Source organism: Heterocephalus glaber, unplaced genomic scaffold (assembly GCF_053883595.1).
Source record: "Heterocephalus glaber isolate CG9 unplaced genomic scaffold, H.glaber_assembly_v1.0 deba00000347, whole genome shotgun sequence".
NCBI lineage: Eukaryota > Metazoa > Chordata > Mammalia > Rodentia > Bathyergidae > Heterocephalus > Heterocephalus glaber.
Window position 1 is genome coordinate 14,338,995 of NW_028258143.1, and position 24,436 is coordinate 14,363,430.

At 37.5% G+C, this 24,436-nt stretch overlaps 1 protein-coding gene across 18 annotated transcripts in view; it reads left to right on the forward strand.

Annotated features, from left to right (window-relative positions):
- The window catches only part of Nckap5 (NCK associated protein 5), a 915,317-nt gene that overhangs the window by 687,525 nt on the left and 203,356 nt on the right, over positions 1-24,436 (forward strand). For 17 of the 18 annotated variants that reach the window (XR_002386357.2, XM_021236818.2, XM_013076858.3 and 14 more), the window contains one exon: positions 23,913-23,981. The exons of the other annotated variant lie outside the window; for it this stretch is intronic. Coding sequence is in view for 16 of the 17 variants with exons in the window: in XM_021236818.2 (XP_021092477.2) it covers positions 23,913-23,981 (69 nt within the window). In the remaining variant the exon portion in view is untranslated. The remainder of the gene's footprint in view (positions 1-23,912; positions 23,982-24,436) is intronic. 18 annotated transcript variants of the gene reach the window in all.

Sequence of the window (24,436 nt, forward strand, 5' to 3'; positions counted from 1 at the left end):
AGAAGGAGTTAGTGCTTAAAGGCTTTAGAAACTCAAAGAATTAATAACTTAGAGGTATCCACAAATAGGATGACCTGGTTACTGGTGCTAACATGCTTTTACAAAAACATTGACCAAACAAATCTGTTAGGTATGAAGCTTTATAGAGATGAATATGTTAAATGGAATGTTTATCTAGATACTTCTGAAGTGGGTTTTGAAATGGTAATAGCCTTGATTATAAGACAGGCATGTGGCCTCTAAAGTGTACATGCAATTTGTAGCTTCAGCCAAGTGCCATAGGAAATACCTTTTCCCTTCTCTAAGAAGAGAATGTGAACCAAAGTCTATAGGAGTGAAATTGGGCTTCTTAAGGTGGGAGATTATATAACTCTTAGCTAAAACAAAGAGACTTCTGTAAATTCTTGCTAAGAAGTGGCCCTGGAGGCTCTAATTACTGTCATCTGAATCTCATAAGTGTCTGTATCAGAATTAGGTATCTACGAAAGATATTTCACTTTCTAAATAATCAGGTTAAATGCCAAAAGTTTGTATTCAACCTCATGAAAGTGTTGGCTTTGCTTAGGTGGTAATTGTTTAGAGTTGAGAATGGACAAAACAGATTTTCAGTTTCGTTATATGTATGTTTTTATGTGTTCTAAGTATTTTGTCACTATCCATAAGTAAAATGTAATGTCAATATCTATGGCCTTGTTAATAGAGCTAGTCTAGATTAAGCACGTCATATGTGCTAGGCAATCTACTGAAGTTTTGAAAAATACTTAGTCCTTTTGAAAACCTTAGGAAATAGCATCATTCCATTTTCACAGATAAACTGTAAGTTGCAGGGTTTAAAAATAAAACTTCTACTTGCTCAAGTTGCTAGTAAGTGCCAGTTAAGATTGGATGAAATTACTTCAGACCTCCAAACTGTGAACCACAACACTCTAATAAGTACAGATTCTTAGACAAAGTAAGTGTAACCTTGTGGTTAAAGGAAATTGGTGTTTCAGAGTAAAAGAGATCTGGGTCCCAATCCTAGCTCTTCATTTACTGACTCTAAGTAAATTAATTAGCCTCATTGACATCATTTCCCTCGTCTGTGAAGTGTGACCCAGTTCATAATAGTACTGACACACAGTATTGTCACGAGGTTTAAGTGAGATAATGTATGCAAATTGTTTAGTATAATTTCTGATATATCTTAAATTCTCAATAAGCTTAGCTATTGGTGTTATTGGCAGCATGTTACATACCATTTGGTTCAGTTACCTATGACTGTAGAAGGCTTGGATGTTGTAGTTCTAAACTAGTTAATGCTGTTTATCAAAATGTGAGACATCATGCTAAGAGGGAGACTAAATTCCCTATGTTTCTGCTCTTGCAAGTTTAATATATTCTTTTTGATTTCAGAAACAGTGATTTTGATTTTGGTACACAGCCACAATTCTAGTATGAATTCAGTAAATGTCTTCACAACAAATCATTCAAATAGACACCTATCAAGAAAGAAAATTTTTTGTACCCTAAATAACTTATCTAATACTCAATTTTGAACATGCAGTGGAAGGTCACTAACTGCCTCCAAAACTACTGACATCCACTGTCATCATTTTCCACCCTTCCCTCTCCATTAGCAGATCCATGTTTCTGTTTCTACCTCAACCTCGGCTGTAATAAAGAGCTTTACCCTGCTTTTGATGTCCACTGATAGCTTTCAAGCCTCACCATTCTCCCTTTTCCACCCGCCATCTGGCTTTGTTGAGAAGAAATTCCAGTTGCTCTCTGTTATCTTAGGTGAGGAGTTCAAACCATGCAAGATATTTCAGATAGGGATAGGCATTTCCCTTGATCTCCCCAGAGGACCTCATTTTGTGACTGTTCTGGCTTATATATAGATGTCCCCCCAAAGCATCATGAGCTCATAGGTAGGGCTGTTCAGAGGTGGCTGGACCTAGGGTGTGTGAATGTGGATTAAGTGTATGTGAATATGAATTAAAGGTGTAATGACTAAATTTACCCACTGATTGGTTTATCACGGTTCTGGGTATGGATAATGGCTATGGGTGGCACTACTCAAAAGAGTTGTAGCCTGGATGAGAGAAAAGGGAAAGAGAGGTTTGCTGCTATGGCTTTGCTCCTTGCTCTTGCTATCTCATGCCTAACATGCTCTGAACTGTGTATCCTCTGCGATGCCCCTCTGCCATGCTGCCCTGCCTTGGAGCTAGCTGACGATGAACTGAAAGCTCTACAAACTGTGAGCTGAAGTAGACCTTTCCTCCTTTACCTTGTGGGTGTCAGGTATTTTGTCCCAGAAAGAAAAAAAGTAAGACAGTGAGCAACAAACCTTTCATACCTTCTTCATTCACATGTGATATATTTAAGTCTCAGGATCCAAATCAAATTTTTTGTAGAAGTGCAGGGTCCATATATTGCTTCTGCATGGTGGTGATAATAGTCCCCCACCCCTTCCTTTTTCATGGTATTATCTGTTATCTGGAAAAGAGTTTTCAGTTTCTACAGTTTTGTTGGCATTTTCATTTATAGTTAATTTGTCCTTCATCTAATTAAAATGGAATTCAGTCCTTCTAGTCATATGGTATATGGACAAATTCTTGTAAAATTTCAATTATTAAATAATTATCTTTCTCTACTCACTATTCCAGAAATTAGAAAAGGATACTCTAATCTGGTAAAGAAATCAAAACTCTACCCTGGAAAAATGATAGCTCAAAAATCTTTCAGTCGATTCCAATCAATTTCTGATTCATGCTCATGGAGAATCAGAATTAAACATATAATGCCCTAGTAGAATGCAGAATATCTCAGTCTGATAATCAGTATCACTTACCTAGAAAAACATGCTGGTGAAACTACTGTGGTCAGAAACACTGGCACCAGCAATCAGCCTGGTTAGTTTTAATATTGTTTCGGGAGTTCTGGCACCTTCCTTCCTATGAGAATCAGAAATAAAACCATGATTATTGGAAAAGAGAAAAAATTATTTGCTACGGGCAATATTTACACTACAAACCTGCAAAAATCAATTGGAAGAAAATATTAAAATTAATAAAAGAACAGTGAAGCAGTCAGGTATGAGTATACAAAAATCAGTAGTTTCCTGTATTGCAAATAATGTTTTGAAAATAATTGAGGAAAATTTAGTGTATAATTATAATGAAGGTCATAAGATATTATTTGAAAAAAAACACAAAACCCAATTAAAGAAAACTATAAAACTTACTGAGAGAAATAAAGCAGATTTAATAAAGAGACATACCATGTTCCTAGATGGGAAGGCAAATACTACAAAGTTGCTACTTTTTCCCCCAAATAATTTAAAAATTAAATTTTTATGAGGCAAAAATCAATTGGTTAGGGGAGGGCTATGGGGAATTTTAAATTGTTTTATGGATCATATAAAGAAAACAAGCATGCCAAGAATTGTTTGAAAAACAAGAGGCTTTACCAGTACTTGCTTTTTCTGTTAAAATGGAGTGAACTCATAGTAATTAAATTAGTGCAGTTATGGTTCTAGATAACAAATCAATGAAAGAAAGACATCCTGCAATAAACTCTATCATCTTTAAGACTGTAGTATGTATAAATGAAATATGGCATACTAACAAGAAACAGCTGCTATTGAAAATGTTGAGGTTAAAAAAAATCATATCAGTATTTGGAATGAAAATAAGTTAGTGTATTTACCTGACAGTGTACAGTAACATAAATCCCATGTGGTTTAAAGATGTAAATGTACAAAAAAGACAACTGAAACATCATTAAACTTAAAGAAAACAAAAGTTGTTATTGCTCTTTGGTGGAAAGAGGATTGTCTGATTATAAAATCAATGGAAATCACAAAGGACAAGGACGTTTGATTTGACTTTATAAATATTTAAAATAATCGTTAATAGGAATAAAAATATCACCAACAAAATTAAAAGAAAAAACAGAAAATATATCAGAACTGAAATAATTTTTGCTGCCCTTAGTATATGATTATTTGATACAAATTCATAACAGAAATTTTGTGACAGGAAGCAGGGCAGAGGACATAGAGACAATTCACTAGGAAAATATTATTGCCGAGGATTTAGCTCAGTTGGTTCTACCGCCTGCCTTGCAAGCACAAGGACCTGAGTTCGATCCCCAGTACAAAAAGAAAACACAGGCCAGGAAAATATTATTAACTAATAAACACAGGAGAAAACATTTAGCCTCATAGGCAATACAGAAGTAAAATGTGAGATTAAAAGAGGACATATTGTGTACAAAATTGGCAAAATGTTTAGACGGTAGTAATTGGTCCTGGAGAAGCGTAGTGACATTCACAGAAGCTCCTAGGGAAGTGAAAATCGATGTAGCCTTTCCAAAAGGTAAAATGGTAGCACATTCAGGAGTCTCTGAGAAAGTTCTAGGGTTTCAGCCAAAAGAACTAACTCTAATTGCAGAGCTCCATCCTCAAAAATACTCCATTCATTAAAATGAAAGTTAGGGTTAAGCACAGTCTTTGCAGCATTATTTTCAATAGCAACAGTGAGAAATGACTTAATAATATTACTATAGCCCAATAATATAATCTTCTTATTACCAAGTAATTTTTAATGCTATGAGAAAATATCTACTTTGTGGTAAGTGCAAAAACTAATCATCTAATAAATGAACTGTAAAGTACAATATTTACTTTATTCCCCTTGAAGATGACATTATGTTAATGATGGTTATCTACAAGTTGTGCAATTTTGAACAGTTTCAGCTTTCTTCATACCTTGTTCTATTTTTAAAGTTCACTCCAATAAACTCTTACTAAGTTTAAATCAGGAAAAATAAGAATTTCATCCTTCCTGAGTAGCTTTCTTTATCTAATTTTTTTGTTCTCAAAACGCACAAAGGCTAAAATTGTTTACTCATATGAATGTAGATGCTGCACACTTATCTTTTGCTCCTCGGTATGAGATTCAAATGATAGATATCTAATGTATTTACCTCAGAAGATATTGTGAGGATGAATTGAGACAAAGATAAAAATATGACTTGGAAGAAAATCATGTTATATAAATATAACAAGTGAGATGTATCAACATATATTTCTCAAGTGAACACAATAATTTTAATAACTGTCAGACATGGCCGGTACTTCAGATTAAATGATAAAGCCTATAAAGAACTATTTAATGAAGTTTTAAAATATACTCAACTTCTAAAAGAGATATATCCAGCAGAATGTTTGACGGTGTTACAGTATTCTGTACTGTTCAATATGATAGTCAAACATGACTGTTGAGTATTTGAAATATGACTGTGCTGAGGAAATGAAATTTTAAATTTAATTACTTTCTAAATGGTACAGCTCTACAATATAATCTTGCCTTGAAACATGTATTGTCTCTGCTCTGCATACATTATCCCATTTGAACCTCACCACAATCTGTGGCCTTGTTGTTCTTTTGACCGTCGCTTTACAGATTAGGAAATGGAGTGATAAATAGGGAAAGTGACTTACCCAGAAAGAGTGCTGCTAAGTTTTGGAAGTGACATTCCTACCTCCACAGGTAGATGCTGGAGTAGCCTCTCCTGTACACCCCTCAACTCTCTGCCTCTCGCAGCCCTGGGCAGGCACCCGGAAGTCACATCTAAGCAGAAGTGACAGACCATACCGGAAACCAGGGAACTGTAGGGGTAAGCAGGGAGAAAGCTATGGGTCATCCCTCCACTGTGAGCACCTTTGCATACAATGTAAATTCCCTTCACATGACAAAGTCCCTATCGGGGCCCATCTATCAAGAGAGCAATTCTCCATCTATCAGGAGAGCAACTTCTCAATTAAACTTCAGGAAGGAACCTCAAGACCACACCTTCATCTAATTGCAGGCTGACTCTTGAATCAAGCCTTTCACACTGAAGTGTCTCTTACAGCCAAGAACCCACTCTTAACACAAATGAGAAGGCAAATTTGCTGAGTATATTTGAAGTAGTTGGGCAGCTTTTAATGTTCTGTGTAGTATGTGAACAAATGAGTGTCTGTGTAAATCAAGAAACCTTTCGGTGAAGGTTTTCTGTGAATAGCAAGGCGACACAATGGAAACCAGTACTCTTGTTTCCTGTCAGTGTTTTAAAAGTTCACTGTCATAACTCTGTTCCCCTTGACCTTTATCCCTGATACCTGCCAGAGATTTGTATTGCTTTGCTGAGTTCTAACTGGACATCTCACCTATCAACCCTCTCTCCTTTCTCTCCATGTCTCATAAATACTTCCTTTCCACCTCTGCCTCTCAGATTGGCCATTTTTTAGTTATGTTGTGATTGCTCTTTGAATAATAATTGACTTGTGCAGATTTAAGAATGCTTCATTCCAGTGCACACAAATACATGTTAAATACAGATGTCTTTTTAACTGTAAGGCTTTAAATCGGGGTTTATTATCATTGTGATTCCCAGTAATTGATATAGATGAATGTTCATAAACGGAGAAACCAGTATGCACAGAAATTTGGGAATCCTCAAATGCTTTAAACTAAAAGCCCTAAAGTTAATAGAAAATGGGAGCCTTTGGTTTTCAGAAGCAAAATGCATACCAACAGAAGTTTGCCTAAGTTCTGTCTGTGCTTCCAAACATTTGAGGATGATGTGATATTATTACAGCTAAAAATCTGGTAGTTGCATTTTCACATTGCAACTAGCCCCATCCAAGTTCCTGATGTATATTTGCATGCAGGTAGTGCACAGAGTAGCTCTGCCCTTTGCTCTTTTAAAGAAGTTCTTTACGTAGTCTTGTCTTGCTTTGTCCCAAAAAGCTGTATTTTTTTAAAGCTAGGACAGCTAGGACAGCTTTTAAAAAATATGAAGAGACTGGAATTTTTTAAGTAAAGGATTTAAAATATTTTTCCACAATGAATATACATATTCTACTGACACTATCCTGTTTCTTATAACACATTGTTTACTTAGTGCGTTTCCACCCAGAGGTGAAACATTGAGGCAGAATTGCATTGTGGGTATTATTTTGCTAATTAGCATCCAAATGTGGGACTCTGCAAATAGAGTTCAGCCTTAATGTGAACAGTGTTTCTTTGGGTTAAAGAGACAATTCAAGTCTGTGAGGTGTTAACTGCCATCACACTAGAGCAGTTGTCTGATTAATTATGATAGTGTGAACTTGGTCATGTTTTCGAGATGATGTTCCTCCAGAGCAATTGACTAGATAATTGTGCTGCCATGAGCCCTAAGTGGAACTCAGTAGGTGTAAGACTTGAGTCTGGAGCTGTCTTAACCTGTTGCCATTTAGTGGATCAAAGGGAACATGCTCTGGAAAGATTGTGTCTTGGAGTAATTGCACAAAAATTCTACTGCATTGTAGGATAAAATTAAGATCCACTTAATACTCAGTCTGTCAGAGGAAGTGACCCCAACGATCAATATAGTGAGTAGAATGGCAGAAAAGCAGAGTAGAGATATAGTTTCCTTGTCTGTAAGATAGAGATTGTATTTGATGATGTTGAGATTTCTTGCAATTCTGTTATTTTAATAAAAACTGAAATACATTTGCTAGGTAGATAGTCATTATTTTCTCATGGCTACTGTTTCTTTATCTACAAAATTATGTGATTAGACTTGATTTTCTGATCTCTTCTAACTCTAAAAATTTAGAAAAGTTACTTATGAAATTCAAAACACCATGCAGGCATCTGATGTCATTGATGTATATGTGTATACATGAAGATGTACCTGTGTACATAGATTTTTTATCTGTGTGTATCTATATATAGGTTTTGTATCTTTGTGTACCCCTTCCATGTTAGCAATGCCTAGAGAATGCTAGGTATCAAAACTAGATGAGCTTTATGCTACTGATATATAAAGGATAGAGACCAGGGATACAGATAAATATTCCACACTGCTCAGGACAGCCTCCCAAAATAATGATCTGACCTAAAACGTTAGTGGTGCTAAGGCTGAAAAACCCAGGGTTGTGTGTATGTATAAGTCTGTTAAATACAGAGATACTTCTCTCTCACTCTCTGTCTCTCTCTCTCTCATTATAAAGAAGAGTTCTTTGCATTTAATTTGTTCTAACCAGACCAACAAGACTTTGTTTTCCCAGCCATCTGTTAAGACATAGAAAAAAGCTTTGCTGTTCACAGCCTGACATTTCATCCATGTTTGTCTTAATGAGACTTCATTCTGGGTTGGTTATGCGCCTCTCTGCTCAACAGATTGCATCAAAGTCTGGTTTAGAGAGAAACAAGGCCAGCTAGGTTCTGTGGGCTCTAGTGGAAGTTGGCTGACCCTCTCATAGACTCAAAGAAGGGAACTGCTGTGTGCACTGCATACGTTTACAATTTTGTAAAAGGGGTTGTTGTACTATGACATAAGTTGAAGTATGAGCCTCTTTGTCATCTCTTTAAGAATCTATGACTCTGTGATTATCTATCTTTGCATAAAGATCTCTGATATAAATTGATACAAACCTGGTATTTTATAACTGAAAAAGATTTTGGAGATAATGTGGTCTAGTAAAACTATGAAAAGCAAAAAGAAAGCTAAGTGATGTTAAGCAGCTTCATCAATATCACACAGTAATTGCCAGAGCCAAAAACCAGGTGTTCTTGGCTGTTCTGTCTGCCACATAATACTGCTAGAAAATGTTTTCTAAACTGCCGAACTACAACTAAGAGCCCAAGTTTTTTGCTTTCATACTATTTTCTTATATTTAAAATATCTTTATGAGATGTCATCTGGGTATAAAATACCTCCTTAATACCATTACTGGATAAGTACAAGGTGTGGTCATAATTCAATATTATCTTGGTAGAATTATGTACAATTCAAACAGAAAAATCTTTTAATGAAATTGATGGCTTCCAGCTTCCCAACCTGTGGGATCTATTACTGCACTTGAGACAAGCTGGAAGCTGAGGTATTTACTCTTCTTTGATCCAGCCCGAAGCAAGGGATTTCATTGCAATTTCCCTTACTGTCATCATCTTCGGATTTCAACTGCTTAAAAATATCTGCCAGCTCCCTCCTACTCACCTAGACAAGGCAACCTGGAAAATAGTTAATGGTAGAATGAGAGGAAATTGAGTGATATATAAATGTGGTAGCTCTCCTCTTCCCTAGTCCCTAGGTTTTGAAGCAAATTGTGTTCCTTGCCAGTTCTCTGGGGACAAATCCGGGGTTACCCCACTACCCCCATTTAGGTCTTGGACTTGCAAAGAGAGAATATATTTTCTAGCAGCAGATTCATTTCAACATAATTCCAAGATAGACAAACACTTGTAAGTTTAAATGCTAAGAAGTTCACTTTAGTGGCTTAGAGTACTTCTAATTTACATAGGTCTGTGTGGCTTGAAGAAAGCCATTGAACCTTTCTGAGTTTCAAAGTGCTCATCTGTAAAACAGGCATGATAACAGTTATGTCCTTCATAGTTTGTTTGAAGAATTACAGAAGATAAAGTCTGCTTATTGCTGAACATAGAGGATAGCACATACTAATCAGAGTATTCATCAACACCTGTTAATTGTCATCATCATTTTCCATAGCTCCCATGATCTCTCTATCACAGCCACAGCTATGATCCAGCCCTGGCTTCTGTCTTAAACTAGACCTACAGGGCTGGGGATTTAGCTCAGTGGTTTCTCCACCTGCTGTGCAAGCTCAAGGACCTGAGTTCAATCCCCAGTACCAAAAAAAACAAAAACAAAAACAAAGTAAAACTAGACCTACATTCTCTCTCCTAGCCAGATATCTTCCAGAGGTGACGCCCATGTTTCTTGTACACAAAACTGAACTAATGTTTATTTCTTTAAAAGTTTATTTTAAGGATTGCCACTCACTAAGGGTAATTACTCCCAGGAGAGGCAAATATTATTTAGGGATTTTTTTCCCTAATAAGGAAATTTCAAACAATCCTTAAACTAAATTATACTCACACATGACATCTTTGCTGGGGAGACAGAAAGCTTCAAGTATCTGTACCCTCCTCCCTCAGGCTGCAGGCTGCTTCCGGTAGGAGTTGGTGGGTGGAGGGCAGCCTTCTAGTGACCCACACTGTCCCCTTCTTTGCCACCTGCCGGGGCATGTGTCCTAAGGGGAAAGGCCCAATAGTTAAATTAAACCATGACCTCTCTGAAGCTTAATCCTATTTTCGTTGTGAATTCTTAAGCAAAGAGACAATATTCTTCCCTAAAGAGAATGGGGAACATTAGAATGAGCCATTGGCATTCCTGATCAAAAGTATTTCATGAAAACATTCAAACAGTGGAAAGACAGGATTGAGGTCACTGTGGCAGCCAGTTTAAGAACTAAAAGCCTGTGGGCCAGGGATTTAGCTCAGTGGTTCTGGCACCTGCCTGGCAAGCAGCTGAGGACCCGAGTTCGATCCCCAGTACCAAAAAAAAAAAAAAGAACTAAAAACCTATATTCACTGATTTTCTCTTTTCCATAGGAAAGGGGAAAAAATTACATAGCAAAGCAATTAGATTTTTTTCTGAAAATTCACTGTAGCATTTTATCTTACTTTGCTCCCTATTTCTCTTAAAGACCTTATCACCCTCTGAGAGACTCAGGATATAAACCTCCATGTCATCCTTGGTTCCTGGATCTCTTTTATCCAGGCCCTGGTTAGGAGCTGAAAGATCTGTTCTGAATTCTCCCTCAGACGGACATCTTCCTCTCCTAAGTGCTGATGTTTTCTCTCAGGAGGAGGTCACCCTGGACAGGAACTCTGCAGTCGTGGTTTTGATTCTCCCCTACTGGATCTTCTCTTTTAGTTCCTTCTGCCTGTGCTACTTGGGGCAGTCCCTGAAAATACCAATTGGTCATGTCGCTTGCCTCAGCCTCTGGTTCCTTCCACCTCTGTTTTGATTCCCTAATTGGCCTTGCCTGCTGTATCCCCACAGCCCCTGTTATAGTGGTTCTGGGCTACCCAAGTACACCAAGGCCCTTCCGGAACTGTTCCTGGCCCTGACTAGTGCGCTGTTACTTATTAGTGAGTATGAGTATGTGTATGACAAATATGTTTAGAGAAAAGTATGTAAAATGTATACTCTAAATTTAAAAAATGATAAATAAAAAAGTTGGGTAACTGCCACAAAGTCAGCAAATAAACATTGCCAGTAACCTAGAAATCCTCACGAGCTCTTCTCTTATCCCAGCTTCCTTTCAACCCACTAGAGTTCTTTATTTTTGATTTCTGTAATAATCACTCCTTCGTTTTATGAAAAAATATTGTTTTATTTCCTAAGTATGTATCTCTAAACAATATAATTTTTCTAGTTTTTGAATGTGAAAATATTGAGGGGTTTTATTTATATATTATACGTTTATATAGGTATATGTTTATATTTTTAAATATATGTCCTTTAATTCAGTGTTATAATTGCAAGATTCAACACTTGGGATGATACAAACTTTTCACTTTTTTTTCTTTTTAACATTCATCCTGTGAATATAGCACACGTTATCCATTGTACCATCCATTATTCTCCATTGGATTAAGTCCCTCTGGGAGGTAGTGAGGACAAAGCTGCTAGGACACTTCCTGGTGTGTGCACCTACACATGGCCCAGTGGATCTGCCTAAAGGTTGCATTATGCAGTCAGAATCTATCCGCATCTTCTTCAGTCAGCTGAACCAAACTGTTACAAAATGGCGGAACTGTGTCCGCTCCCGCCAGTGACATATGCGAGCTCCTGAGGTTTCACACACTGATGGACACTTTGCCACATAAGAGTTCTTTCATTTACTTCAACCTGCTGGGTGTATGCTGGTATATTTGTGGTTTTAATGTCTATTTGTTAGTGACTTCCTTTTTGAGGTGAAATGATTTCTAAAACAAAAATATCTGAGCTGTTTTTGTTTTGTCACTTTTCTCTCGGTTGCCATGTAACCTGTTGGTTAAGGATTCATGTTCTTGGAGGAATTCCCAGTTTTCTTCCCACCTAAATTACCTGCTTCTTGGTACACTGGGATGTACATTAATGTGTCTTAGATGTTTCTCAATGTATTTTTGACATTTAGCTCTTCAAAATATCTGTATGCATGTTAACTTTATAAGGACTTATAAGTAAATGAACCTGATGCCAACAAAAAAAGGAGTGGAGGGGAAGGGAAAAAAATTGAAATGTGCTATATACGTATACCAATTCTCCACAATGAGTATAATTATTATGTACTGCAAACATGTACTAATAAAAATTAAAAACAAAAAAATACTGTATTAAGTTCTAATTAAGAAGGTCTGTAAATGTGAAGAAAATATTCCTATAAACAAAGGATTTTTTTGACAAAGTCTCAGTTTCTTCATCTATAAAATGGATCTAATAGTGCCCCATATTATCTAGGGTCCTTCTATTAAATGAGGCAATGAGATCAATATATTAATATTATTTTCTGAAAATGAATAGACACATTTTGCATAATTCTACTTCTAAAACACCTGGTGGTTAATACCACAAATATTCTAGACACAACGATGTGATCAGATCCTTTCATGTTTCTCATTTCTGCAAAATTTTTTTGTGAGGCTTCTAAAACCACAAAATTCACTCTGTTCCCTCTGACCTGAAAGCCTTACATTTTGTATCTATGAAAGCTCTGGCGGTGAGAGAGCAAAAGATGTTTCCAGTTTGTTTTTGCACAAAATGTTACAGTACCTGAATTGTTGGCTTTTGTTATAATTGGAAATCACTCCTTACATCTTGAGCTCAAATACATAGTGTTTAAAATTTGAGGTTTAAAGGAATAATTTGACATTGCCATCTCAGGCTTGGCATGATGAAATGTCTATACTTGTCTTTAAAAACACACTGTCAAGCATAAAAAGCTATACTTCCTTGAGTCAGCACAAGCCTGACTCAAAAGCAGATGGGGTGAAGCCCAGCCGGTGGAAGGGAAGGGTGGACAGTGTAGTTCACCTACCCATGTGCAGACACAGAGGAAGCAACCTCAGAGAAGAGGGAGGTTGTGTGTGTACTAACAGCTTTATGGGCTGCTCCTCTTGAGTGTTTAAAGCCAAATAGTATCAACAGATACAGCAGCAAACTGTCAAAGATGTCAGGGAGAGAGCCACACTGGGAATGGCATCCTGGGGAAGCCTGTTATTCATCACCGGGTCAGCTACGTTCCTGGATGAAATTCTAAGCAGGAATACAGCCAGTAAACCCTTACATGTGCATTTCTACCATTTCAGAGCTATTCCCAAGCTCTGTGGCAGACAGAAGCCCTGGTATGGTGAAGCCAGCTCTTACAAGCTTTTAAGAACCAGCTGTTACCGTTTCAAGAATTTTTTCAGCCAGTTATTCAATACAACAATTATTGTTTCAATATCACTGATATTTATGTTATATTAAATACAAGATAATATGTATTCAGAACTCTCCACTTCCTCATTGTTCTAAGTTCTTTATCCCATATGGGAAGAATGCCATAAAGTATAATAAAAAATATGGTGAATGCTTAAACTAAAGAACTTATTACAGTAAAAGACACATTACCCTTAATCTTCCTCAAAATACTCCCCCTTGCCAGAAAGCATACTCATCCCATGGTTCCTCCCACTTTCTGAAGTAGTCCTGAAAGTCCTGTTTCATGAGTGTTTTTAGTTGTGCTGTCATGGCTGTCTCAGTGTCCTGAATCACTTTAAAATGTTTACTTTTCGTAGTCATTTTGACTTAGAGAGGAGCCACAAGTCAAGCAGTGCCAGCTCTAGCGAATAAGGCGGTTGAGGATACACTGCAGAGTTTTTATGAGCTTGCCTTTCCATTGGATGGCACTTGGCAGCGGCATTCTCAACAGTTTTGATCACATCTCGGAAAGACATGAAAAAGGACTTCCAGAACTGCTTGAGAAAGTGGCAAGAAGGATGGGATAAGTATATTCAATGTGAGGGAGAATAGCTTGAAGTAAATTCATAGCAGTAAGTCTTTTACTTAATAAACATTTTAAAATTTAAACATTCACCATTTATTTTAATCACACTTCATATTGTGACAGTGTGCTGCTGTGACTCTCTTCCCAACTGTGAATTGAGAGGCTTAAAATCAGTAATGGTGGGAGTATTTATACCATGGAAATTGGCAGAGATTCGAAAGCATGACTTTTCTGTCCCAAAGAGATATTTGGTAAACATTTGCCAGCACATCACTGTCATCTTTCTAAAGTAGGGGTGTGAACCCGGGCTGATGGGAGACTGTTGTGTGTGAGCTCTTTTCTTCGTGTCCATGTTCCAGTGACTGTCTTGTGTATGCCTCTAGCAAGACTGTAATTTTCCACCCCATGCCAGTCTGAAGAATTTCCTCGGATTTCTCAGCTATGTGGGGAAGGGCATAGTATCAGCAACTATTATCTGCCAAGATGCCAGGCCTCTAGCCTTTGTAAGTGCCAAGGTCTTACAACATAAATTGAGTGTATCAAGAAACAGAAACTTGAAAGCACAAAACGCAAGTGGTCATGTCCTTAAGCCATTTAATATTTCTTTTCATAAATCGTAGTCAGAGCCTGTATCCCTTGGATGCGAGAATTGCACATGGCAAAAAGCAGAATTCAAATAGACTGCACCACTTGCATATTCCAGGCACTGTGCAGGGTGAGGGAAGACAGTGGTACCTATCATCAAAGATCATGGAAGAACACGGCCCATCCTGCAGTGCAGACTGCTGGGTGTTGTGACTAAGGGTGTTTAGGGTGCTGTGGGCACACAGGATAGGAATCTGTCCAGAAACATCTACCCATCACACAGGTGACTATTTCTTGTGGACAGTTTGGGAAGAACTCTGAGTAATATATCATTCTTTTCAGCTGCTTAAAAGATGGAAAAATTATCAAGAGCAAGTCCAGCCTTTATAAGAAAAGTGATAAGATTTCAAGGTGAAATAAAGTGCTTTGGCTATCACAGACCATCCCCATAAGCTTGCAAAACTATACTTTCTACTACCTAGAAGGATGTAATTAAACACCCACTCCCTAACTTTTTCTTCACACAGGGAATCCTCTTAATGCCTTACCACTTACTTGAATCTGAATGTGAATGAAGTTGTGAGCACCTTGGCTGAGGGCAGGGTTTCCTGTAAGAATCACTAATAAATGGGCACCTGGCAATGGGAGGAAGAAGGAGTGAGAGAAATGAAGAGACAAGGAAAGGAAGATCCAGATAAAAGGAACCCATGACTGAAGCTCATCTCTGGGAAGCTGTTTAAAAGGGTCTGGGCCCCGGGGCCCCAGTGTCACTTCTCTTGGCTCTGAGCCCCCTGGTGACAGAGACAGCTACTACCACCTCTCCCTGCTAAATCCTTGAGCTGTCCAGATGTCAGGAAGGAGTTGTTTTACAAAGGATGGAAGAAACTTACCTTTCACTGAATCCATTCACAGCAGGCCAGGCTTTGTGTTAGACATGGTTTACATTCCTCATCTCATTCCACCCAAAACAGTGACAGGTATTTATTATCACTTCCATTTCCCAAGGAGGAAACTGACTCAAAGGGTGAGTTTCTGAGGTAATGGCAGGCGAGAGGAACTGCCAAGATTCAAATAAATGCCTACTTGACTTCACAGGCTAGGCTTCCTTCTGTTATAAAAAATAAATAAATAAAAAGGAAATTTACAAAGCACACTGTGCCTCCGGTCAGATTCTCATACTTTTCTCCCAGGAAGATAAATGCTTACTACCACACCCACCATCTACCAGTACTGTACAAGGATGTCTTTCTTATCCACCCCTGTAGGCAAGAAAATTATGGAGCTTACTTTATAGTTTGTATTATCAAAGTTTTATCTTTTATTATTTTTCAGGTATAATGAAATATCAAGTCATATTTTGCCAAACCACACTCATTTATTTTACACACACATACACATACACACATGCCCTCACTTATCATCTCAGGCCAGTTTCCCCCAATGGGAATTACTAATATAGAGGAAGAGAAGCAGACTTACTCCCAAAATAACACAAAGAAAATTACAAAATTATACAGTGACTTCTTCTAGTTCCAGAGAAGTATCAGGAGTCTCCTGCATAGTTCAAAAGAGGAAATAGGAATAACAACGGCTTTCATTCTGAAGGAAGCTTTTCTTGGATGCAGGTTCTCATTGTTAGTCCTCAGATTAACAACAACAACAGTAACAGCAGGATGACCTTAGTGCTTGCTAGAAATTTAAATTCTTGGGCCCTGCCTTAAGTATAGGAAAACCAATTTATTGGGGCTGGTACCCAACACCCTGGGATCTAACAGCCTGCCAGGAGACTCAGAGGTACACTCAAGTTTGCTTGATCCAAGCCTGATCCAAGAATTAAATTCTAGAAGTTTACAGAGATTGCATTACAAAGTGCTTTCTGTTTAAGTCTTGACAAATAAACCTATGGACAGATTCTACCTGAAAGGTTCTCATTTTGTGGATCCTGAACTCCTGGGAGACAGAGGCACCATTTTCTTTGAATTTATGTCCCCATTGCCTTGAGCCAGTCCTCAACTTAGTGGGCACCCTCCACATCTGTTGAATTTGAGCACAAGATCATTGTGAGGGTGAGTGTGCATGTATGGGCATGCATATCTATTCCTGTGATGGTCAGGCAGAGCTTTTAAGAAATTAGTGACATTTTCTAGCCTGGAAGAATTTACCTCCAACATTAACCATTACCCAGGTATGGAGACTGTAGCTCTTTAGTATAGTCAATGGAAACACACGATAGCCAATTACCCACCTCTCATGGCTGCCAGACATGATAAAATTAATGATCTATAAATTCTGTGGGAACTGATGATAATAAGGGCAAGGGACTCAGTATTCTGATCTAGTTTTTATCCTTTGTTATCCAGATTGATACTACTTTTCTGGAATACTAATCTTCCCTGGGATGGAGTGCTTATAGGTACACTTTGTCTATCTTGTGGTACTTTATCCTCATAGTGCTTTTAGCTACCTCTCAAAATAGAATAGATCACAGTGTCATTAGGGACATTTCAGGGACCTTTCTATTTTGCTTGGAAGGCTGAATCTGAAGTTCCTTGGCCTATACCCTAATTTTGTCAGGATGGAGCTGTCACCATTAAGTATGCTGTCTATAGCAGATGTCATAGGACTCTGATTTAGGTGGCAATCCTAGAGAAATGGCCCCAGGCTTGGGGCCAAACAATGGTTTTAGAGAAATACTTTGTATCCTAATCTTTTCTGACTTGTTTGCCTTTACTGAAGTGTTTTCAGCAGGAATGGAAGAAGGCGTCCTGAGAATGACCAGCACTGGCAGCAGGGAAAGTCACAGGATGCAACCTTTTTAACTAACGTGGATTAACCTTTTTTCTCTCCTTTAGATAACAGCCTCTTCTTCCTGCTTTCTTTATTCTTCCACACAATTCTATCCCTGCTCAACTTCTGCATTATTAAGTGGTTCTTTTTTTTGTCATTCTGCAGTGAATGTTGGCTGCTGTCTGACATTATTTGCTTTCATAATAATTTGACAGTATTTACCCCAGGATTCTAGCCTGGTTGGATCGTTTCCTTCAAATGGCTAAAACAAGTGAAATGCCATTTCCTTGATATTTTCTTCAAAATGATCATGTTGTCATCCTTTCCAATAAACTTTCATTGTTTTGAATCCCTGTTGAGTAAGTTGAGTCAAAGGTCACTTCTCCAAGGAACATTGTTCCTACCTTATCCAAAGTCAGTTGGTTTGTGTGTTTGTCTGGGTGAGGGTGCTCTGATCATATTGTCTTATAGCTTTCAATGGAAAAATTAATTTGTTTCCTCTACTAGACTATATCCTTCTTCGCAGTAGTCCTCCCTATGTTTCATACAACTTGTGGTTGTCCTATCATAGCACCTGGTATACAGCAAGAGATCAGTAATGGAAGGCATTCATAAAGAATTTATGTTGAAGCTCCTATCTGAAATATGATTATTCTAGTCTTCTGCAACCAAATACTCCCAAAACTTTGAGGCCTCGACAACTATTTCATTTTTGTCACAATTTTGTGTATTGAAAATATGGGAAGGTCATAGCAGATAATTCTTCTCCAGTCCATGTGATGTTGGCTGGGGATAGAGGATCTGTTTCCAAGATGGCTTCTTCACTCTTGTGTCTGGTATCTTAGTTTTCTCTGGCCTATCTTTGTTCACATCACATCTCATCCTATGTGGCATTCCATATAGTTTGGGCTCTATACCAATGCAAAACATTTAGAATTCTTACATGGTAGCACAGGTCTTTAAGAACTAGTATTTTTTTAGGAGACCCCGATAGAAACTGTAATGTTCATGCCCTATCCTTAGAAGTCCCTAAAGTGACCTTTTAGTTACATTATGTTGTTTAACACGTTCACTATGGGGCTGTACTTCATATGTCTCACTGCCCAGCAGCTCTGAACCAGTGGTGTGATACATGCATGACTGAACATGAGGTGGTACAAGCTTCCAATGGGGTCACTCATGCATGTACCACCAGTGGTTCAAGCCAGAAGGAATGTTTTAAGCTAGGCAGTAAGGCAAGCCCAGATTCAAGAAGCTAATTAAAAAGTATTTGTAACCTTCTTTAGTCTACTACTATGACAAAAGAATAAGTACAAGTAAAAGTTATAAATGGCGATCAAAAATGCAGTCTCCAATATAATGTTCAACATAGTGAAATATATGCTTTTAAAATTCTTCCCATTGTCAAAAGGTACCAAGTGTTGCATACTGATATTTGGTTTGGAGATTATATAGATAGATATAAAACAAATGATGAATCAAGTGTGGTCAAAAGTTAACCTTGGCAGAATCGAAGTGCATGATATAAGGAAATTCTTGGTAATGTTTTCATGATGTTTTTGTATGTCTGAATTTTTAGTAATGTAAATATGTGTCCCCATTTAAATTTTGTAGGTGCAGATCTGAGCCAGGCCACAAACACTGAGTAGGATTTAGAAAGGCCTATGGGAAAGTGAAGCACAGTCCAGGCTAGAGCAGCAGAACTAAACCACAGCCCCCATGAGAAGGGGACTTCATGCAGTAAAAGTAGCTAGTCTTGGCTAAGGAAACAGCATGTACTATGGAGCAGCAGCTACAAAACTTCTGGTGGGTGAATAGGGAGGTTTTTGTGCAGAGGGAGGTTTTTGCACGAAACTATCCTAACTTTTGTCTGTGGAACAGGATATATTATGCAAATTTATAATATGAAAATATTTTAAACATAATATGCATTGGGAAAATTAATGTGCAATAGCAGTTTAGAAGCATCAGTCTGTTCAGTGACTTTTAAGCCTTGACCAGCATATTTATTCACATAGTAGGACCTCTAAGAAACATAAGTCCTTTTAAGTATATATTAATTCGGAACCCTTTTCCACAGCAAACCAAAATAAAGTGGGGCTTATTCTGTGAGGCTTTTTGATTTTATAAGTACTGTAAGGATTTTAGAGATGAAACCAGAAATATATTTAGATCACTATAATTTGGAGTCCTGGGGAAACCACACTGCACAGGAAATTTTCTAAGTCAGGGACTAAGTCTTACAGAAGTTTTTGATTGTTGTGAGAGAGAAAAATGAACACAAAAATTCACTTTTACATATACTTGAGTGCTCTAATTATACCCTCTGGATATACAGAATTAATAACACACATTTAAAATGGGAAAAGTGTTGTAATTTCTATAATTCTCAGCAGTGAATATGTACATCTTTTCTTTCCTTCCCCTCTCTACCTTATCCTTTTCCATCCCTTCTGTGCAAACATTCACTGTTTCTTTAAATCACATTTAATTAAGAGATTTTTTTTTGTTCTTTTTTTTCCCTGTTGTCTCCTGTTGGAAACAGGTTAATCCTGAATCTCTAATAAATGCAAATGGATTAAAGGAAATCATGAGTTCAAGATTATTTTAACTTCACTGGCATAATTGTTAATATCTTCAAGTCCCCTAGGATGTGTTGGATCACATCAATTAATTTGGTCTCTGTAACTGAACAGAGTAACCATAAATGTGCCTATTGTGTGTTTACCAGCACCCGTTAGGTATTTAATTTGCTTGCCTATAATAGATTGTCAGAGCAGTAAACATGAGGCACGTAATGTAAACAGTATAATGAGGGTAATTATCTGAATGGATCAATCGTCATGTGATTGCAACGCAATACGGGTAGGCATAAGATATAGACAGACATCTCATGTAAATTCTCATTTTCAGCTTTATTTCTGTGCACATTTTTCCAAGACATTTAAAGTGAAAACAACATAATGCCAATGGCATTGCCATTCTCAGTTATTTCTTTCCATTATCCTATGTTCAGTTATTCACTAACACCAGCAGATCCCACCACAGCCACATTTCTCCAAAGAAACCAATAATTGTACAATTGAAAGTAAATACACATATCTGTGTACTGGACAGCATTCTGTAGGTTAGCTAATTTGTTCCCTTCATTTACTAACCAAAGAACTGTAAACTCAACAGGATTAAATAGTTTGTTAAAGACTGCACACCCTAGCATTGCCCAGCATTCTGCAACAGCGTGGACCTGGAACTCAGAATCTGCTCCTCTCACCTGGGCTGGAGGAGCAGCTGAACAGTTACACCAGCTTCAGGATGGAGGAAGTTCAGTATGATAGACCAGAAGCAATCCTTGAAGCAGCAACAAGTCAGGAAAAGCTTTCAGTCTAGTATGGATAGAAAATGAAGAAAGAACAGTGTAAAGATAAACACTGCTTAAAAGATCTAAAGAGATGATCAACCTGAGTGCAAAAGGATGAACTATGGCAGGCATCTGTCTTGATGTGTACTGAAGGAATATGGTTGGAGTGTTAGAAGGGTTGCTAAAACAGAAGGCAGGCCCACAGGAGCAAGGTTGAAGACCAAACGAAGAACAAGGCATTGTGTTCCTGAGAGTGGCACTGTGATTAGGTGGAGATAGTCTGACCCTTGATCCTGGAAGGTAAAGAATGAAAAAAGGAATGGAAGGTGGAAAAAAGAATTCTGTACATCTTTATGGGTGTGCAGAAAATGAAAGAAATCCTTCCACTGAAAGGAAGTTTAAGCAGTGGCTTCCCAGTAGCAACTACACCAGGCAACACTCAGATTGTGGTTTCCACATATCATTCACCAAATAAACAAGTGGGATATCTTGGACAAATGGCTGATTTCAGGAATGCTGCAAAGAAAATGTGAGCTGGACCTGGAACATTTACTTGTGTCAAAAAAGAAAGTTTTTGAAATGATGCCAATGCACCAAAATGATACAGACACCAGAGTAAAGTGGCTTGCCCATCCAAAGCTGGGACAGTTTGAGCATCAAAATTAATATTAGTAGTAATGAGATATAACCCTTTGAATAATGTAAGAATCTCTGCATACATACTAATAAATGGAAAATGTACTTCCTTATGCTAGAATACATTTGTAAATGTACAGTAGTTACCCCTTATCCATGGTTTTGTTTTCCACAGTTTTAATTATTCACCACAGACTATGGTGTGAAAATGTTAAATAGAAAGTTCCAGATATAAACAATTGATGAACTTTAAATTGCACACCATGCTGATTAACATGATGAAATCTTGTGCCATGCTGTTTGGAGTGTGAATCATTCCTTAGTCCAGTGATTCATGCTGTATATGCTACCTGGTAGTCACTTAGTAGCTATCTTGGCTGACAAATCACTGTTGAACTGTCACTCGTTTTGGTGAAGTAATCCTTATTTCACTTAATAATGACCCAAAATAAAAGGTAATAATGTTGGTAATATTATTACACTATATTGTTATGATTGTTTTATTTTATTATTGCTATTAATCTTTTAGTGTGCCTAATTCACAAGTTAAATTTTATTATAGGTACAACACATGCATAGGAAAAAACATAGTATACAGTCTTCTGTGGCTTATTAGTAGGGATACCATCTGACAAGTGTTCCATTAAGGAATTTTATTGTTGTGTAAACATAGAATATGCATATACAAACTAAGACAGTTACATTCTCATTAGGTGATATGCTCTAATGAGAATATCATCATATGAGCAGTTTGTCAATGACCAAACATCATTATGTGGTACATAACTATACGTAGCATTGAGTACTATTGTTTATAGTGACTCAGTGGGGGGCTTGGAATGTATACCCCACAGATTACAGGATAGAATGGAGTTACAAATCACCATTTGCAGCTGAAGTAATCATAGATTCAGGTAAAAATTACCAATAGTTGCTAAAATAATAAGTAAAAATTTAATGAGCAAGAGGAAATTTTCATGATCTCAAAATATCTCACCCAAAATTACATCTTAATTTAAAAGTAGTACATCTAAAAATTTACATCTTAATTTAATAGTAACTTTATTGTGGAGAGATTTAGCAGACTCCATTTTGAGCACATGATGAAAGTTCACATGTCCAGTAAAGGGGCACATGGATACCATGTGACTCATATGATGAACTGAGACATATCCAACATCAAATATGTGCTGTTCCTACCAAATGTTCATGAGGAAGCTTCAGACAAACCCAGATTAAAGGCCAGTCTACACAATAACTACCCTCTCCTAAAAAAGGGAAGGAGGAAAAGTTAAGAAGAAACATAGGCATTGTTTCAGTCTAAAAGATAGTGGATGAATGACAACTACAATTCAATGTAGTGCGTGATTGTGGATAGGATTGTAGACTGGAAAATTTACTATAAAGAATATTATTGGGACAAAGGATAAAACTGTAGTAAGGACATAGATCAAATTGTCATGCTATATTAATTCTGTGTTTCCTGAAGTAGAAAACTAGACTGTGGTTGTGCAAGAAAATGTCTTTGTTATTCAGAAATACATACGGAAGTATTCAAGGGTACAGGGTGTCATGTCTTCAACCCCCTTTCAAGGTGTAGAAAAAAAAAGAAAAAGTAAGTGATATAGCAGATGTAGCAAAATGTTAATGATTAATGAATCTGAGGAAAGGTATGTGGGAGTTTTTATACTATTTTTGCAAATTGTCTGTTAGCTTAAAATTATTTCCAAATAAAACATTTTTGTAAATGGATGGAGAAAACCTATGGAGAAACAATGTTCTGTGAACCACCTAAAAACATGCCATACTATCTACACAGCGATTTAGAGCACCACTTCCAGATGTCAAGGAGGGCTGTGGTGAAGGGGCAGGCAGAGCCAAATTTGCTTGAAGGATAGGGAGGGGGTGGGATGAGTTATCATTGTCACAGCTCTGGGTAGGGCTGGCTCTCACGCTTCAGAAGTGCAGACAGGGGCCACAGAGGAACTGCTTCACCAGCGGCTGAGGGCACATCTCAGGCTAACCTTTCCTGTCCTCTCTGAAATCTAATACACATATAGTGATTACTTTCTCCCTCCCTTCTATTATACACGCTCTCCTAGGAACCGTATTCAACATTCACATACTCATATACCTCTGAGGAGCGTGAAAGCAGTGATTAATGGGGTGCTTAACAATAGTCCAAGTCTTACCTTTCTCAGTATTTTCTTGTTTTTAAGTCATTGATTAACATCAAAATAGCATGTTCAGTTTAAATTTGGAATCATGCTTTAGACTTGACTTGGCATTTTTTTCTGTGGCCCCAACAAATACTGGTCTGTGAGAACAGGACTGGTCTTAATGAAGTGGATTAAGGCATTCTTTTTTACCTCTACATTTTCATAGAATGAGATAAACATCGTAACCTTTCTTCAGAATGCTCTCATATCAAGCCATGATTTGATTTTCTACCTGTTCAGAATATCAAGTTTTATATTTCTTAAAATTGTAATGTATTTTTGTGAGAGAGTTGATAAGACAGAAGGCATCCCTGAGATATTTATAATAGTCCTTAGAACAGACTTGTCAAAGGTACTTCTAAAAGATTATTTTGGATCCTGAGGGGATATATTTAGTAACCGTATTGAGTAAGTTGTCACATAACACGACATTTCATTGATTTATTTGTCTTATTTTTGTATCTTACTGCAGGCAGAGAATTCAGCATTGGCTTTGGAAAATGAAAAGCAAAGAGAACAGTATGAGAGATGTCTTGATGAGGTAAGGTGAATGGAAAGGCCTATAATAGGAAGCCAGACTAGTTAGCGTTCTTTTAATCAGATCTTAGTACATGAATATTGCCAGCCTCCACAGATCATTAGCATTTTCTTCTTCAAGGGGAAGCTGTGATCATGTGGCCACTGAGGAGGAAGATTGGAGTGTGTGTCTGTCTCTTTCTCCTTGTCTTACTCCCATCCGCCTCCCTCCCTCTAGTCTTCCTTAATTCCTTATACAGGCATCGGTAAATTTCCTTTTGGTTATTGCTTTATATTCCTGGGACAAAACTGGAGTATGAATCATTGAATGATCAATTTCTTCCATCCAGTGAGTGATCCTTGACTATGAATGAGAATAACCATGTTGGATCAGAGTACCTTGCAGCTGCAATTGGATGTCATTGCTGGAAAAGGAAATCGGTGATAGAGTGGGTGGGGATGATCATCACTGTTGGCAGC